This window comes from Augochlora pura, chromosome 7 (assembly GCF_028453695.1).
Source record: "Augochlora pura isolate Apur16 chromosome 7, APUR_v2.2.1, whole genome shotgun sequence".
Classification (NCBI taxonomy): domain Eukaryota; kingdom Metazoa; phylum Arthropoda; class Insecta; order Hymenoptera; family Halictidae; genus Augochlora; species Augochlora pura.
This window is the reverse complement of record NC_135778.1, coordinates 16,740,428-16,757,150: the sequence shown is the minus strand read 5'-3', so window position 1 is coordinate 16,757,150 and position 16,723 is coordinate 16,740,428. Positions and strand designations below refer to the sequence as shown.

The window sequence follows — 16,723 nt, the reverse complement described above, 5'->3', positions numbered from 1 at the left end:
AGATGCAGATTTCTTTTGAATAAAGCAGTGCAATAAAATTCCCCGCAAAAACACTTTATTCGGCACAAAAGTAGACATCTTCATCACCAATAAACAAACACGTGACTGACACTATAGTAAACAATCGTACACTGAAATTGAAGGTAGCATACAGTACTTTCTTGCCGACGAGTCGCCATTAGAAATTCCATGCACGGAGTACTATTAATGGTATCTTTTGAGAAACAGCGAGAACTTATTCAAGAACCAAATTAATAAAATTTCTCCACTGTATTTTTCACCGCGACGATTCCCTTCTTCCACTCCGCGACCGTGCAACGCGCAGCCGCGAAACGTGGCCCGCGAATAATGCGTAAATCCCTATTAAAGTTGAAACGGACCCACGCCGGTGCATTCGTAACTATCGGTAGCGATAAATATTTCATGGCGTGACGCCAGCGGCGTTCATCAATTTTTCGCCGTACGGAAATCCACTTTCGCGGTTCCAAAACAACCACGAGAAAAGCTTATTCCGGATAATATCGCCGGATCGGCGAATTATTCACCGCGGATCACCCCCCCCCCCCCCCTCTTTTGATTTACTCGGCTCACGGTTCTGCCAAGAGAGACGCGCGCACGGTCCCCGTACCTTTCAACGAGAACGTTTGATTTCGTTCGAACGGAAATCAACAAGCGGGTGGTCGGCGTTGCAGCGACGTCGCAAAAATTTCGAACGATTTGTAGCGTATTGCATATTTGTGGAACTTGGTTGCTTGTTTCAATACTCGATTTTTATTTGCAATACGCTATTAAATACTATTATTATTTAATAATATTTAATATGTGATAGTATTAATATTTGATAGTATTTAATATGTGATAGTATTAATATTTGATTTAATAATTTATTAGAATATTAATATTTGATTTAATAATTTGTTAGAGTATTAATTATTTGTTTTAATTCTCATATATAGTCGTTAATTAACTATGAGTTGTATGAATTTATGGCAAAATTGAACGAATTCGATTCGAAGTAGTGGAAGAATTAAACAAATTTGAAAATATCAATGTATTATTCTGAAGAATTTTAAATAATTAAATAAGGAATGTCAATTGGTTCCTATTTATTGTAACTGACGCAAACAATTCTTATTCTGCATAAAGATCTACAATATGGTCGATAATCCCAGTCCATTTAGAATTGCTCTATAAAGTTGTTCTTAATTAGGATATTGATTAAGGAATATTTGTCAAACGCTATGTTCGTTTCTTGCCACTTTCTTTTTCATCCAACAATAATAAAGACAATAATAAAATGCATACAATTGAAATTAAATGGTCCATTAACTTCAAGAAATGGTGATACGAATTAGCCACCTCGTTTATGCAATTTGATTCCATTAACCCTTTATCTTTGAGGTTATATTCAAAGCGTAAATTATAGCAGCAAACTAGCAACAGTTCATAACTTAAAGAACAACATTAGAAATGAAATTGATGCATTAAATGACCACGTAAAATTCTATTAATTATACCAGTCACCCCATGAATGAAAGACATATCCAACGCTCGTACCAAGAGGATTAATATAACCTTATACTATCCTAAATAAAAGAAAAAAAAAAAGAAAAAGTAAACTAAATTTGTTAAACAAATTTCACAAAGAAAGCTTAGTATCACAGCTCCCCATGAAATCAAGGATCCAGCATCCTGATTTCCCATCATCGACATCAACTTGAAAAGCGTCTAAGCAGCTCTCATCCGATACCGCGTCATGTAGATTAATTCGCAGGTGGCCAGGTAAAATTGTGGCGGACACGCGCGGTTGACGTGTTTCACTCGAAGTGTTAACGCCGTGGAGGTCCCCGGGGAAATTTGCACGAGTGGCTTCCAACGGAATAAAAGTGGAACCCGTTTTGTTCCAGCTGGAGGCGTGCGGCCGTATTCTGTGCTGCGTGCAGAGGCTCTGCAAGAGCGGAAGTACAGTCGAAGAGGCCGAGAATCGGATACCGCGCGGTCGTAGGGGCGCACAGGCGGGCCCCGAGCTGGAGGGGCCCTCAGGCTCGGAGGATGGCATCCTCCCGGTACCAGTCAGCCCGACTCCTGCGTCCACCTCATCGCAGGAGGACGCCTGCAAGCCACCGCCGAGGAACTGCTATCGCCTCGTCATGCTCGGTAGTGCGAGGGTCGGCAAAACCGCCATTGTAGCACGGTGAGTCCGCGAAACGCCCTATCACACTTCTATCGGCTACGTTTTCTTGAGTATAGTCGCCGATTGTTGCCGATCTCGCTTGGTCTTTCTTGCAGAGGATTTTGTTGACGACGCGCGCGAGAGTCACGCGATTCATTTTTATTGTAAGAAGTAGTGTATTTGATTTTTATTGTAGAAAGTGATATATTTTATTTTTATTGTAAAGAATACCACGTTTCATTTTTATTATAAGAAATAACGCGTCTCGTTTTCCTTAAGACATTGACGCATTTTATTTTTATGATAACAAGCAACTCGTTCCATTTTTATTACAAAAAGTAACATATTTCATTTTTGTTGCGAAGATTAATGGACTAATAATAGACTTTGCACTTTGGATGCTCATCAATCTATATTTTTATTAACACTAAACCTATCACAGTCAAGGTTATGTTTCTCATTTAACTATTATCAATCATAGCCAAGAATGAAGATATCATAGAAGTATGAAGACACTTTTGATTGAATAAAGTACTTATTAAAGTAATTAAAGAACATTGTTGCAGCGACTGTGTTTATAAAAATCTAAATAAATTTAATCCTCTTGCTTTTATAGAAAAATCTGCACCAGTTGATTCTACTGTATAGTAGCTTTAATGTTAAGCTATGGAATCTCTATTGAGATTATTAGTAGCATGTTAACGCTACATATACAAAGTAAAATTCGGAATTGTTCAATTGATATATAAATTAAAAATAATCTCTGATTTATTCTGTAAAGATGCAAGCAATAAGATTTCAAAACTTTATGAATAATAAGCAAAATGGTGACGTTGAATTTTCACATGAAAAGACTTCTATTATATAGAATAAAAAATATTCCTCCTAGTAATTTATAATATAATTTTGTAAATTGCAATATTTCTACTATCGTCGTAATTAATATAAGTATATAATAAAATATAAATGTATTTATATTATATTATTACAAATAATATAATATATATTATGATGATGTATATTATCATAAATAATATGATATAAATAACATACATCATCCGGAAGGCTTTTCTTGCGTCAAGATTACAAAGGACAGACCCTACCACTCCCCGTAGAGGAACGCGGCTTAAACAGTTCCCCATGGTTGCACTTCCCGGTGACATGTTTGGTTTTTGCTATCAGTACGATCGTCGTGTTTGCGAACGTTTTGATTATGAATTATTCGGTAGATTCGTGAGCCGAATAAAGGATATACACGGTTCGTTGTGTCTATAGACGGTGGGAGTTCCCGTAAATATTTCCTTTATACGTCCCCGGTCCTGTGTGTGTATACACACGGCCGGCGCAAGCACGAAGGGTCGGGCCGCGGAAGGGTAGACCTAGGGCGCACGGTTAGGTAGAATCGGCATTGCCGGCACCCGAGGGAAAAGTCGAAAGAAAAATGCGAACCTTGTTCTACCTGTGGCCGGCGCATTCTAAACGGACCTATTGTTTCCCGGCCGCCATTGTAGCCCCGGCCAACCGACAAACTTCTGAACCCAGAGAGACGCGTATCGCACTTGCGGAGAGCCGAGGTCCCCGTAGCTCCCCGGCGGAAGTAACGAATTTATCTTGGAATCCAATTAAAAATTAACAGATTTTTTTAGTTTCGAACTGTACCTGTTTCACGCAATTAACCTCGCGGACACGACGGTCGAATGACCCCGCTTGTTTCGGGTTCCGCGCGCGTCCCACGGCTGGAAAATTCACCCATTTTCTATTCCCGGATACCGCAGAACTAATTCGAAATGTTTGCTTCGGGGCGCAACAGAATAAAATAGTACTGCGACCGTGCATCTATAAATAGCGTTCATTAAATAGGATTCGGTGTGTTCGCGGGATTCGGAACTTTTTAATTATTTATACTAACGGAGAACATGGGGGGAGGCAAGAACAAGGAAACGCAATGGAAATGGAAGGGAAGGGAGATAGAGGTGGTACAGGAATTCTGTTATCTGGGGATAATATTCCAGAGGAACGGTAATATGGATAAGCATATTAGAGAGAGGACGAAGAGGGCAAACGTAGTTTTAAATCAGGCATGGGGCATTGGGGAGAGGATATTTAAAGATAATTTTAGAATGAGAATGTTCCTTTTTGATATGTTGGTACTGGGGGTGTTATTATACGGAGTAGAATTATGGGGGTACAGAGAAAGAGAAGCAGTGGAGCGGGTACAATTAAGATATATAAAGTGGACACTGGGCCTAGATGTTACTACGCCAAGTTACATAGTGCTGGAGGAGACAAAGAGAGTGAAAGTCAGCGTGTGTACAGGACATAGGGCTATAAGGTTTGAGGAGAATTTGAAGAGAGGTGGTGAAAGAAGAATTGCTGCAGAGTGTCTGAAAGAAAAAGAGAGAAATGAGGAGCTGAAAATCAAAAGCAGAATGGAAAGGGAGGAATATTTTAAGAGGAATGGATGGAGCCAAGAAGGTGTAAATCGGTTGAGGGATAGTGGAGAAGATGTGGGTTCAAGGTTGAGGAATAGAGATGTAGAGGTGCAGCAGCAGAAGCAATTCCGCAAAGTGGCACAGTCGAAATTTAACCCGCGGTACCAAAAAATAAAAATCTGGGTTCTTCCAGAGTACCTGAGCAGGGAAGGTAAAGGAGGATGCCAGAAATTAGTAGCGAGAGCAAGATGTGGAAATATGGAAAGATGGAACAGATATTGGGAGAAAGAGGAAGAAAGAAACTGTGACCTGTGTGGGGAGATGTTTGGGACACTGGAGCATCTCGTAAGAGATTGCAGGAAAACGGAAAGAGGAGTGACGATCGAGGAGGTAGTAAGCGGTAGAAAGAACGAGAAGGTGGAAGAATGGCTGGGCAAGGTAGATAAAAAGAGAAAAGAAAGGGCAAAGGAGAAGGCTTTATTAGGATTTTAGAGTAAGAAACAGTTTTTAGGCAGTAGGTAAATGAGATAAGTGTGTGAATGAAAATGTATATAATGAATGAAAGGTTAAGATAGAATTGTAGAGTTAGGTTTGTGTAAACCAAGTCCTATTTCTTGGCCGTGAGGCTGAAAATAAATATATTATATACTAACGGAGAACATTCGTTCGTGTCGCGCGATATTTTTTATTTACAGATGGTTGAAGTTCGATGGAATATTTTAGTTTCGAGAACTTCGAGGATCTGAGAATGATTTTAAATATATTTATGCGAGAGGGAGAATAATGTTCGTAGCTGGGATAACGTCGAAATGCAATTAACGTGGAGTGAGGAAGAAAAACGTTGCAATTATTTCTGGACAATAAAGGGCTGAGTGTTGCTACGTTATAATTAGACCAAGGGTTTTGTTCGTTTATGGCAAAAATGGGTGACAGACAGAATTGTAAAGATATTAAAAGAATTTTAAAATGTTTTTATGATGTTATTAGTATGTTGAAAGTATTAAAGGGTGAAATATATTGTTATGTAAGTCCCAATTTTGTACAATCGATGTACAAAGTTCCTATTTTGCATGAAATATAATTATTAAACTATTGGAAGAATTTAAAAATATTATTATACTATTTTTAGTAGGTTAAAACTGTCGAAAGGCGAAATAGATTGTTATGTAATCCTAATATTATATAATTAAAGTGTAAGGATTTTACTTTTCATAAAATAAAACTGTGAAGATATTGGAAGAATTTTAAAACACTATTACATTATTTTCAGTACCTTAAAACTATCAAAAGGTGAAATACATTATTACGTAACCACCAATTTTATTTAACCAAAACACAAAATTTCTTTTTACCTAACCTAGAACTGTGATAACGTTAAAAAAAACTTCAAAATGCTCTTATATTATTTTTAGTACGTTAAAATTGTTAAAAAAAAAAACATCGTAATGTAACTCCTAATTTTGTACAACCGAGCGTAAAAAATTCTATTTGGCAGAAATCTGAGAACGTTAGAAAAATTAAAAACTGCAGTCCGGCTATAAAAATTAAAATGTAGCCAGAAAAATTAAAATATTGTAAGAAAAATCAAAATATAGCCAGAAAAATCAAAATATAGCCAGAAAAATGAAAATATAGCCAGAGATGTTAAAATAAATTCCGTGATTTTTCTAGACCACGAAAGGTTGGAAACGCAGAATTTACCCGAAGTTCACGGTGCCGCAATTTCGACTGCCTTCGGTCGAGGTGAAAACCTTTTAGCGCGAGCCGTGTCTTACTGACGGGGGTGTGTTTAGTTTCGTCGGGTGGTCGGCGTTGCGCGAGGGTTGCAGGTCTCCGCGTTGACGTCAGAGAGAGAGAGAGAGAGAGAGAGAGAGAGAGAGAGAGAGAGATCGCTCGATCATCGACCACCGTTATAACTAGCCAGGGATCCCTAATGGAGCTAGTTGGCGATGCTGCGAAACGTTCGGATACCCGCCACGTAATATGTATGCCACCCAAAGCAGCCACCCTCAAATAGAATCGACGGTAATCAAGATATTTAATCTGTCAACACGCCGGGCGCACTTCGGGCCGCAACTTCGCCGACTCCGAGAGCGCACCGCCGCGACGCGACGCGACGCGACGACTCGGTCTATTTTCGATCCGCGTTTTCGAAGTTGTCTCCGACGTCTCGACGTAAATTGCTGCTCGACCCCAGATCTCTCCTCGCAGCTGTTTCACCAGCCACCAAACTTTTTCTTCCCCCGATCTCGAGACCGAAATGAAACGCCTTGGAAAAAACGCTTCGGCGACCACGATCGAAGATTAATTAGCTCGTAGACCGTGGAAGCTCCACGATGATAAAACAAACATTCGATCGACGAACCTGCGTCCGTGTAATTCCGTTGTTCGTTTAGGGACGAGGTAAAACGAGCACGACGACGTTAACTGCCCCGTTTGATTTGTTTTCTTCCGACGTTCACGCTCGTTTTTAATTGCGAGAAATCGTTGTTCAGAATACTCGTTTCGTTGGTATTTATTTCGTTTTGTCGTTCCTTTCGAAGGCGTTCTTTACGCATAATAGAACTTATAAAATATAGAATTTACTGTAAAATATTATTCGAAGGACGGATAAAATGTAAATACGAATTTTATTATACGAAATTGATTTTTATCGATTTTTATCGATACGATGGAAGAAAAATGTATCTAGATAATAATTTACCTTGTTCAACTCTTAACCGAGTACAATTTTATATGAATATATCAACAAAGAATTATTCGATATAATTATAAGTAGAATTATTCTGTAAACTAGAATAAGATATTCAACTAAGAGAAATTCCTTCGGATAATCATCTTATACAAATATCAATTCCGAATAATACCCCACTCCGATAAATCTTCCTTCACAATTCACCCATAATTTTAACCATCATTTTCTACTTGATAAACACGCCGATAAACTCGCAAAATCTATTGAATAATTAAAAAATTAAACCACCGCGGCGCGCGTTCTCTCGGAGGTTTTCAATTCTGCGGTAATAGCGGTCAATCAACGCGGACCAATATTTGCAAAATGGCGGCGTTTTTTTTCGGCGAGGATTCCCGGTACACGAGAAACATTTTAACGGTCCAAGAAATCCTCGCATCGATCGGATCGACCGGCGAAATGGTAATGCTCTGCGAGCCGCGCGGTATACAACAGTCAGTCCCATAAGTATTCGTACCCTCATTGCTTGTAAGAGAAATTTGTTGAAATCAAGGGACGCATGTAAGATTTTGTAATGAACTTTTTATTATGAATGAACACATGTATAAAGTTTATTTATACCAAATTATAACAAAATTGATTAACTAATAACAAAATATATTGATTTTACTCCTTGTAGTATGTAATAACAGTCCACAAAAGTATTCGTACCAGTGTAGATTTTGCCAAAAAATCGCATATTGGAGTAGCTTTTTTACTTTATATTCATTGTCTAGTATTTAGTAGGTCCACCTTTATGCCTTATTATATCGTTTAATCGATTTGGCATAATTTCTACCAGTTTTAACGTGACATCTGGTTCAATACTATTCCAAACTTCCAAAATTTTGTTTCTCAGCATTTGTTTATTGAAAATTTCATGCTCGTGTAATCTTTGAACTATTTCCGTCCATAAATTTTCTATAGGATTTGTATCCGGGCTCTGAGGAGGTGTGTGTAAAAAAATGAGAAACGTGGTAAAGTATCCGCTGGCGAACAATCCGAACAGTATGCTTCAGATCTTTGTCGCGTTGAAACTAGTAGTCACCTTCTAGACCAAGCTTAATCGCACTCGAGTGCAGATTTTCTTCGAGTATATTTTTATACTTTATTTTATCCAAAATTCCATCGACAAAGACAAGTTTGCCCACTCCGGATGCCGCCATACAGCCCCACACAATCACGGAGCCTCCGCCATGCGTTACAGTTGGTTGTACATTTTTTAATTCTAGTTCTGTTTTAGGCCTCCTCCAAACTTTCCCTCTTCCGTCACATCCAAAGATATTAAATAAGATAATAAAAAGTTTATTGCAAAATTTTACGTGCATCCCTTGATTTCAACAGATTTCTCTTATAAGCAATGAGGGTACGGATACTTATGGGACTGACTGTATGCGGCGAGTGTAGTAGGCCGATGGAAAGCACACTCCGCTTTCTTCGAACATTATTTAATGCTTTGTCGGACGAGGGACGGTCGATTGCTCGTGGCCGGGTAAACGGTCACTGTGAGCCTAGCCTGAATGTATCGGCTCGCTCTTCCGCCCCCAAAACCAGAAAGCTTTTAACAGGGCGATATTTTTAACCCCGTGGATAGGGAAGACTCCCGGCCGGCCGTCCGCTCACGGCGAACGTGTCACTGATTTAACGGAATGTTCGCCGTCGAATTTTCCCTGAAAATCCTGTCGGCGCCGTCGCGCGACCCACCCTCGTTTGTTAGGGACCGTCGATACAACGGTGAAAACGAACCCGGTCACTTGATACTTAACCCCTTGCATTGTAATAACGAGTCAGACTCGTAATACAGATTTGATGAAAGATCTACTAAATACGCGATTATTATTAATTTATTTTAAATCAAAATCAAATTTATTCCTCTGTTAGCAGAGTCTAAAAATGAAAGTAGATAATGACAATAAAAGAAACAAGAATTGTCTGGTATTATTAAGGAAAATATTAACGTCAAATAAGTGCTAATCAATGCAGCGTGTCAGGAATCGTAGTGCAAGGGGTTAATAATCATGCCTTTTTAATGAGCTGTGACAGGTTACTCTACGTTTTAATTGTATATCTTGTGCGAGAACAGATTTATTTTTTGTTTAATTTGTTAATGTCAGTGTTAATTATTTAATGTCATTTAGCAATTAGCGACCACATGTGGAATCACAGTTCTAATTTATGTCAAGGTGTAAGTGTTATTATATGTGTGATAGTTTCTGCGTTATATTGTCACGTTATTTTCTCAATCTAGATTCTTAAGTTGATATAATTTAAAATATAACAGATAATTATAGTTGTAATAAAGAATTTGTTTATCGCTAAATATTGTATAACTTTTGCTGTTTGCTTATTGTTGTTCAATCATTCTTCGGTGGTAAAATAGTCTTGTTTCATTCGATTGTTGAAACTGTACATAACCTAGACATAACCTAGACATAATTTTGTCATAACCAAGTTGCGATTTTGAATACTCGGCCATTTTCTTCTTGTAGCAAAATTCTGTATTCTATTTAGGAAAAAATAGGATTTGGAAAGATATTTTAGAAACTATTGATCACTTGAGATTTAATTACTGATCTTTTTTTTCTGTAATTACTGATCGTAATTACAGAACGATTCTATATTGAAGAAAATACTAAATACTTGGAAAATACTACAAATGCATTTTACAATAAATTTTAGAAATTTTTTAAATTCTTACTTCTCGCGGAAATTTTCAAAGTAGAATTTCGAGACATATTTCGAAACCTATTCGAAATATCCGTGAAAAACGCACGAGGCAGAACAGTAAAAGCATTTAATAAAAGGAAAAATTCAATAATATTATTTCCTATATACCTGATTCAATAATGATAGAATTAAATTTCTATCTTCCATATAAAATATAGAAACTGGCAATTTCACAGCAAAAATCCATCCCCTGTCAGTATCACGCGCGGTATAAAAATTCGTAACAAAAGTCTTTCCGAAAAAATTCTCGAGTGAAAGTTCTATTATTACCGAACGAATCGAAGCCCCCGATTTGTTCCGCGAATAATGGAGTTATACCGTTCGAGCCTCGTTCTTTCCGCGCTATTTTTATACGGCGATATCCTGCACATGTACGGGAACGTTTGTTTCGTGCGAGCAAAAGCGGCCGGCAGATACTCGCCTTCGAGGCGAAAATACAGGAAAGATAACGAGTTTTTTAACGAGTATCTTGTTTGCGTCATTTGCCAAACGTGGCCCCGAAATAGAAAAAAAAACACACACACACACACACAGAAGAGAAAAAACAAAAGTGACCACCCCCCGCCGGCCGCGGCGCAAGTTCATCGGCGAACCAATTGTCGCGTTTCCCCCGCTAACGGCGGGCTCGGGCGGATCGGATTCCGGCCGAAATTAAATTGTTTGTCCTATTAGCGCCGATCGAATCAGTCCCGTTCAAAGCGGCCTCGATTCGAGGACCCCGACCATGCGGAACGTTCCGCCTCGAATATTCGCCCGGCGCCGGACGCGTACGTTCGATTCCGGAACGGCCGCACAGACGCAGACGGGACGGTTTGTGCCAGGGCAACCCACCCTCCTCCCCCGAAAAAAAGAACGGGTTGAACACCATGCGGGCATCCTAAATCCATCGTTTGAAAAATATTCGCGGCGACGGTGTTGCTCGCGCGGATTCCGCTACGATTTTTAATCGTCGGAAAGCAATTCAATTTCCGGAGAGAATAAATAAAGAGTAAATAAAGAATATCTCGAGTGAATAACGATTATGAGAATTTCTGGCAACGTCGCTTTTTCCAGGATTAGTTGCGAAGGTATTTGAGGGAGTGAGCGTAAGTTATATCGAATATTTCGAGGTTTTGTCGAGGTTTAAATTTAATATTTACATGGAAAGATGATGAAAGAAAGAGTGAATGAAATATAGAGTTAATTAAGTTAACTTTAAATTTAATTAACTATTTTTACTAGTAAAAAGTAAACGTCAACTTACGCCATTGCATTTTCTAATCCACTTATTTAATTCACGGTGTTCAAGCAATGTCAAACAATCTTTACAAATTATTTCAGAAAACTTAGAATATCAGGAAAAATTCATTTTATTGACCAGAAAATATTTTCCGACTGAGAAAAAGATGTTACCAATGTTTATTATATAAATTGTATTTTATATGTGTATTACATACATTATAATAAATATTATATTTTATACGATATTATATATATTAAGACGGAAAATTAAAAATTAAATTTAAATATAAAATATACAGATTGAATTTATTATAACATTTATATAATACTGTCACCCACACTTCTCTGTATATAAACATATCAAAAAATAAAAAATAAAACATACCAATAAACAGAGAAAAAAGTCCTCAAAGAAAAATTGCTACCAACATTCATTTCGCCAGCAACGTCCAGCAGCGTTCCCGCCATTCTTCTTCCCGCATCCACAACATTCCCATCGCCCTTACCCCTACCACACAGCCTCCACGCTCCCATCTAACGCTTCGGTTCGAGCCACTCCCACGAAACTCAAATTACCGTAACTTCACTAATTACGAACGTCGCCGCTTTGCGCAACGAAAAGCACGGCCCCCGCCTTAACGGCCAATAGTTAAATTTCTAACCAACCTCGCGAAAGTTTCGCGTCGCGAAGAATTCCGCCGTTTCGCGCCGGCGATTATAAAGGGTTGCCGCGGCGCGAAGTGTTTTAAAGTTAATTAGGAAATTAGGGTGAAACGCGAGACGACCGTGGCTCGCGGCAGACCTATTCGACGGGGCGGCGAACGTCGGTGGCCACTCGACGCTCGTGCGCGGGATAGGGGGAGTGGGAGGGGAAGGGGGGGGGGGCAGGGGTCCATTAGCAAACTTCGGCTTGAGAAACGCGTCGTCGCCTCGCGTTGCCCGATGTCTCGCGAAACAAAGGGACGCTCATTACCGTCCATTAAGGTTATTCTTGCGCCGGGTCTGGGGACTTAATTCGAGCTCGGGATCCGTTCCCGTGGCGGCGCGGACTCTCGACGGATGGCAGTAGGGGAGGGGTGAGGCCGCGGAATCGCGTGAATAGAACGCGCACTGAATGGTGGAAATGGGTCGGCGTGGAATAACTTGGCAAGTAGTTGCGTGTTTAGACTGGAGAACTGGGGGGGGGGGGGGCATCTGGCTCTTGCGTACGACAGAAGGATTCTAGAATTTAATGGAGTGAGGAACGGAAGGTTTGAGAATAGACCGGACACGTACGATGTGTTTTTCTATTAGGGGATTTATAAACCATCGAACACTTACCTTGTTACAATAATAATTTGTACAATATCAATATTGTATAATGTATCAATATTATGTAATCATTGATACTATAAAACAGTAATAATTTATTATATATAATAATTGAAAGTAATAACGAATAGAGAGACTTTATACATAGCAGTCATATGTGTATAAAGATCAAAAAGGAGAAATAAATAAAAAGGAAAGAACAAATATCGAAATACATTGAAATATATAAATATACATCTACGTACATACATATACAGATGATGATAAATTGCCAAGGTGATATAAATTAATTTTTTCTTTAGCGGAAATACAATCTGCTAAGGAAAAAGTTACGGAAAAGCTTCATATAACTGATTGCGAAAGACTTTTTGGAAACCCTATATATCCATAATAACATAAAATAAATAAATAACACAAGTATATCAGGATGTAATAAAGTAAACAATTTTATCAGACATAAAAGTAGTCGCCAAAAAATGTAAGACAAAGAACAAAAAAAGAATCCTGTTATAACATCGTAAACCATAACCTATCTTACCGATTCCATATGCCATATCATAAACGAAACTCGAGTATTCCATGCTCAACGTAACAAACGGAGTTAGCATCATCGAAGAATCGCTATCAGTGCGCGGAGCGCTTAATCCCGCGGGGTGGGGGGGATTGGGTTGGTTAAGTCGAAGTAAAACGCGGGAAACGGTGTAACGTTAAGATCTAGATTACGAGAGACAACTGTACCGGCATTGGTATAACGTATAGGTGGCTTTGGCTTCAGGTTTTTGTCCAACAAATTCGAAGAAAGTTACACACCGACGATCGAGGACTTCCACCGGAAGCTGTACAGGATTAGAGGGGAGGTCCATCAGCTCGATCTTCTGGACACCAGCGGTAACCATCCGTTCCCCGCGATGCGACGATTATCCTTTCTAACCGGTAAGTCTATCAGCTTAAACGTAGAGGAATGGTTTCGCGGAAAGCGGTTTAACCGTTTTCGGCAAACGGGAAAAGGGTGTTGCGGTTACCGCCGTGCCATTTGTCACCCTGTATCCGTAATGTCGTACTCCGCGGAAAATTTCTCCTATTCTCGTGGACCTGTTAAGAGGCGGAATCAAATTTATACGGCAACGTGTGCGATGCTGGTGCAGCAGGAATTAATATGTGCCCGAGTGAGAAGACAATCGTCGGAGTTTGCTTTCTCGTTAATTTTCGTAAGCTGGGCGGAACTAGGAGTTCTTGAATCATGAAGTTTGTTTTGTGTGTCAAGCGTTTATTTTTATTTAAATGATTCTGGTCTAAAGTTTATTCTAAATAGTTGTATTCTAAACTTTATTCTGTATAGTTAACCCTCCATGGGCCCGTGTGCCTTTTAGGTTACGTAGTAATATATCGACATTTCACTAAATAATTTGAGATGTTTCATAAGATGATTATATTCTCTTGATTATATATATATGAGATTAGATTCAAAATAGCTTTTCTGATTTATTTCCATTTTATATGATTTACTATATTTTATACATATAAAATTGAGTCTCGTCAATCATGCAACAGTTTTAATAGTTTCTTAAATAGTAACAACCTTAATAATGTACACATGATTTTGGAACGCGTTGTAATAATTCTTAGTGATAGTCGAGAATCACCCCTCGACTACGAAGGGTTAAAATCTCAGTGTAAACAGCTGTACTACATAAAATTTGTCAAAAGAAAAATTCAAGAAAAAAAGGAAACCGCTATTTCTGATTAGCTATTACAATACAATCTATATTATAACCTATAACATAGATAAAAATATATAATCCATCCTAACTCCAGAAACCATCCCTCTGCCTCAAATCAGCCAAGAACTACCTTTCCCCTTATCAAACCGCGCTCTCCATCGAACGATTACCCGCGAACGTCGATTGAAAACGGAATTTCGATAGGGTGAAGAGTGTCGCGGCGCTAATGCTACTACATAAACTCGTTCGGGCTAACCGTCGCCGTACAGAGGCGTAGACGCGTCGTTATCTCCGCCTGCGGAAACACGGATATCGCGGGCACGATCGCGCGACATCAATGGCAACGGCAATGGCAATAACCGTCAAAGGAAGAGGACTAGGCTAGACTGGTGCAAACTGGTTGCAGCCCGAGGGCAGCATCAGCAACAGCAGCAGCAGCAGCAGCAGCAGCAGCTCGCAATCGAGCCTCGAGGGGGTGACAGAGCGTGCCGGGGTAGGGGGGGGGGGGGCGGACTGGATGGGGCTTGTTCGCCGACCGGCAACTCTCTCTGTTTGCGAGATTACACTTGACGTATCAACAGACAAACGGGCGCGGGCCGACGTGAACCGCGTGACGGAGCACGGCAATCTTCATTGCGGCCCTGGGAAAACCGGAATCAGAGAGCCGAGAGGAACTTCTCTGGTTGGATAGCGCGGACGGATAGGCGGACGACCGGGCCAAAGGAATTGCGAGGCACTTGAAAAATCGTTACGGATTCTGTGATCGATCCTCTCCGAGTCGCGGTTCTCTCGGTCTGCTTCGAGAGTTTAGCTTGGACATTGTATTCGGAAGGTTTCGAGAGTTTAGTGTGGATGTTGACGGTTTCAGGGCTTGTCGGCGGACAATGTATATTCTCTGCAATGAGTAAATTTCCTGCGTTTATTGTAAAAGACACCTGAGTCACTTAGAAGATTTATTTCTTCTTTAATGATTTCTTAGAGTACAAAGAAACTTTATATTCATGTCAACGTCTACTTGAATGTTTAACACTAAAACCTACCACGGTCAAAATGACCGGTTTCTAGTTTTACGATATTACACAAGCTTTAAGAGACCTCTTTGTTTCAATAAATTACATTATTGTAGCATTCTTATAATTAAAGCTTGACAGAGTTTAAACGAATTTTATCTTCTCACCCTTACGAGTCAATGCACACCAATGCATACAATGTCGCTCCTCGGTAGGTTTAGTGTTAAATATTGCTGACACACGGAAATAAATTCTTTTCTGAAAGATGTTAAATACTTTTATCAGCAAATAGTATTAACCACTTGCACTATAACAAGTTATAGACACAAGATACAAGAGTTATACACGTGGTCACGATTTCATAGAAGATCTACTAAATACGAATATTATTAACTTTTTCTAAATCGAAATAAAATATGATTCTTCTGCTATCAAATCCTGGAAAGTAAAATTAATAAAGACAATACAGAAACAAAAATTGCCTGGCTCTATTAAAAAAATGATTAAGGACGTAGAAATGCTAATCAACACAGTAAAAAGAATCGTGGTCCAAAGGGTGAAATACTTTCAATAGTTTTACTGTTGCAGTCCATCGTCGTACCATTTTCTTTACTATTATAGCGATTAGAATATTTTGCTCGCAATAAATTCTTAGAATAAAGAGGAACTTTACGTTTATTGCATATCTACGTCCACTCGAATGTTTAAATATTGCTGACAAGTATATACGATTTGTTTCCCACTTAAAGAATACTGCATATATAAATGTTCGGATAAGGGAGACTCTGCTGTATCATCATCCGCGAGAATTTTTCCTGAGAAATATGCGAAAGATTGAGCCGTTCAGCTGTTCACCGCGTCCGCCTCGACAAATTTGTACGCGGAAAATGAATTCTTTTCCGGATCGTTGTAATTCCCGATCGATTCCGCTGCAAAAGCTGCCAATCTCGTCGCGCGATAACATTTTCGATTACTATTACTAGCCGCTTTTTCCGATAAATGTACTCTATTGAAACATATTCGATTTCGAGGCTGGAAAATGAACAGCGAAACATTTTCTACTTTCGTTAATTAACATCGTTGACGATCTCTTTTACCCTGTTACGCCAATGTTACCTTTCGTTGACAAAATTACGTCTGTACTGTCGCGTTCCATGCGTCAGTTTCGATGTTTGCGCAGTTTGAGCTGCATTTTCTCTTAACACTAGAACTACTGAGCTCTAAAATCGAATAATATAGGTGTATTATTTTATAACAACGATCAGACTGGATTTATTTAAACTTTATACGATTTTTGGTAGAATATATGCTTGATTTGACAAGTTTCTCTGAAAAATTGACATGGAAATATATTCTTATAATGCTAAGAACTGTGAAAGAAAACAAAACAAATAAAT

General features: G+C 39.1%; 1 protein-coding gene across 1 annotated transcript in view; it reads left to right on the top strand.

Moving 5' to 3' along the window:
- The first annotated feature begins 2,046 nt into the window (after positions 1 to 2,046).
- The window catches only part of LOC144473299 (dexamethasone-induced Ras-related protein 1), a 54,337-nt gene continuing 39,660 nt past the window's right edge, over positions 2,047 to 16,723 (top strand). The window contains exons 1-2 of the mRNA XM_078187071.1: positions 2,047 to 2,194; positions 13,371 to 13,528. Coding sequence (XP_078043197.1) covers positions 2,151 to 2,194; positions 13,371 to 13,528 — 202 coding nt within the window. The 5' untranslated portion in view covers positions 2,047 to 2,150. The remainder of the gene's footprint in view (positions 2,195 to 13,370; positions 13,529 to 16,723) is intronic.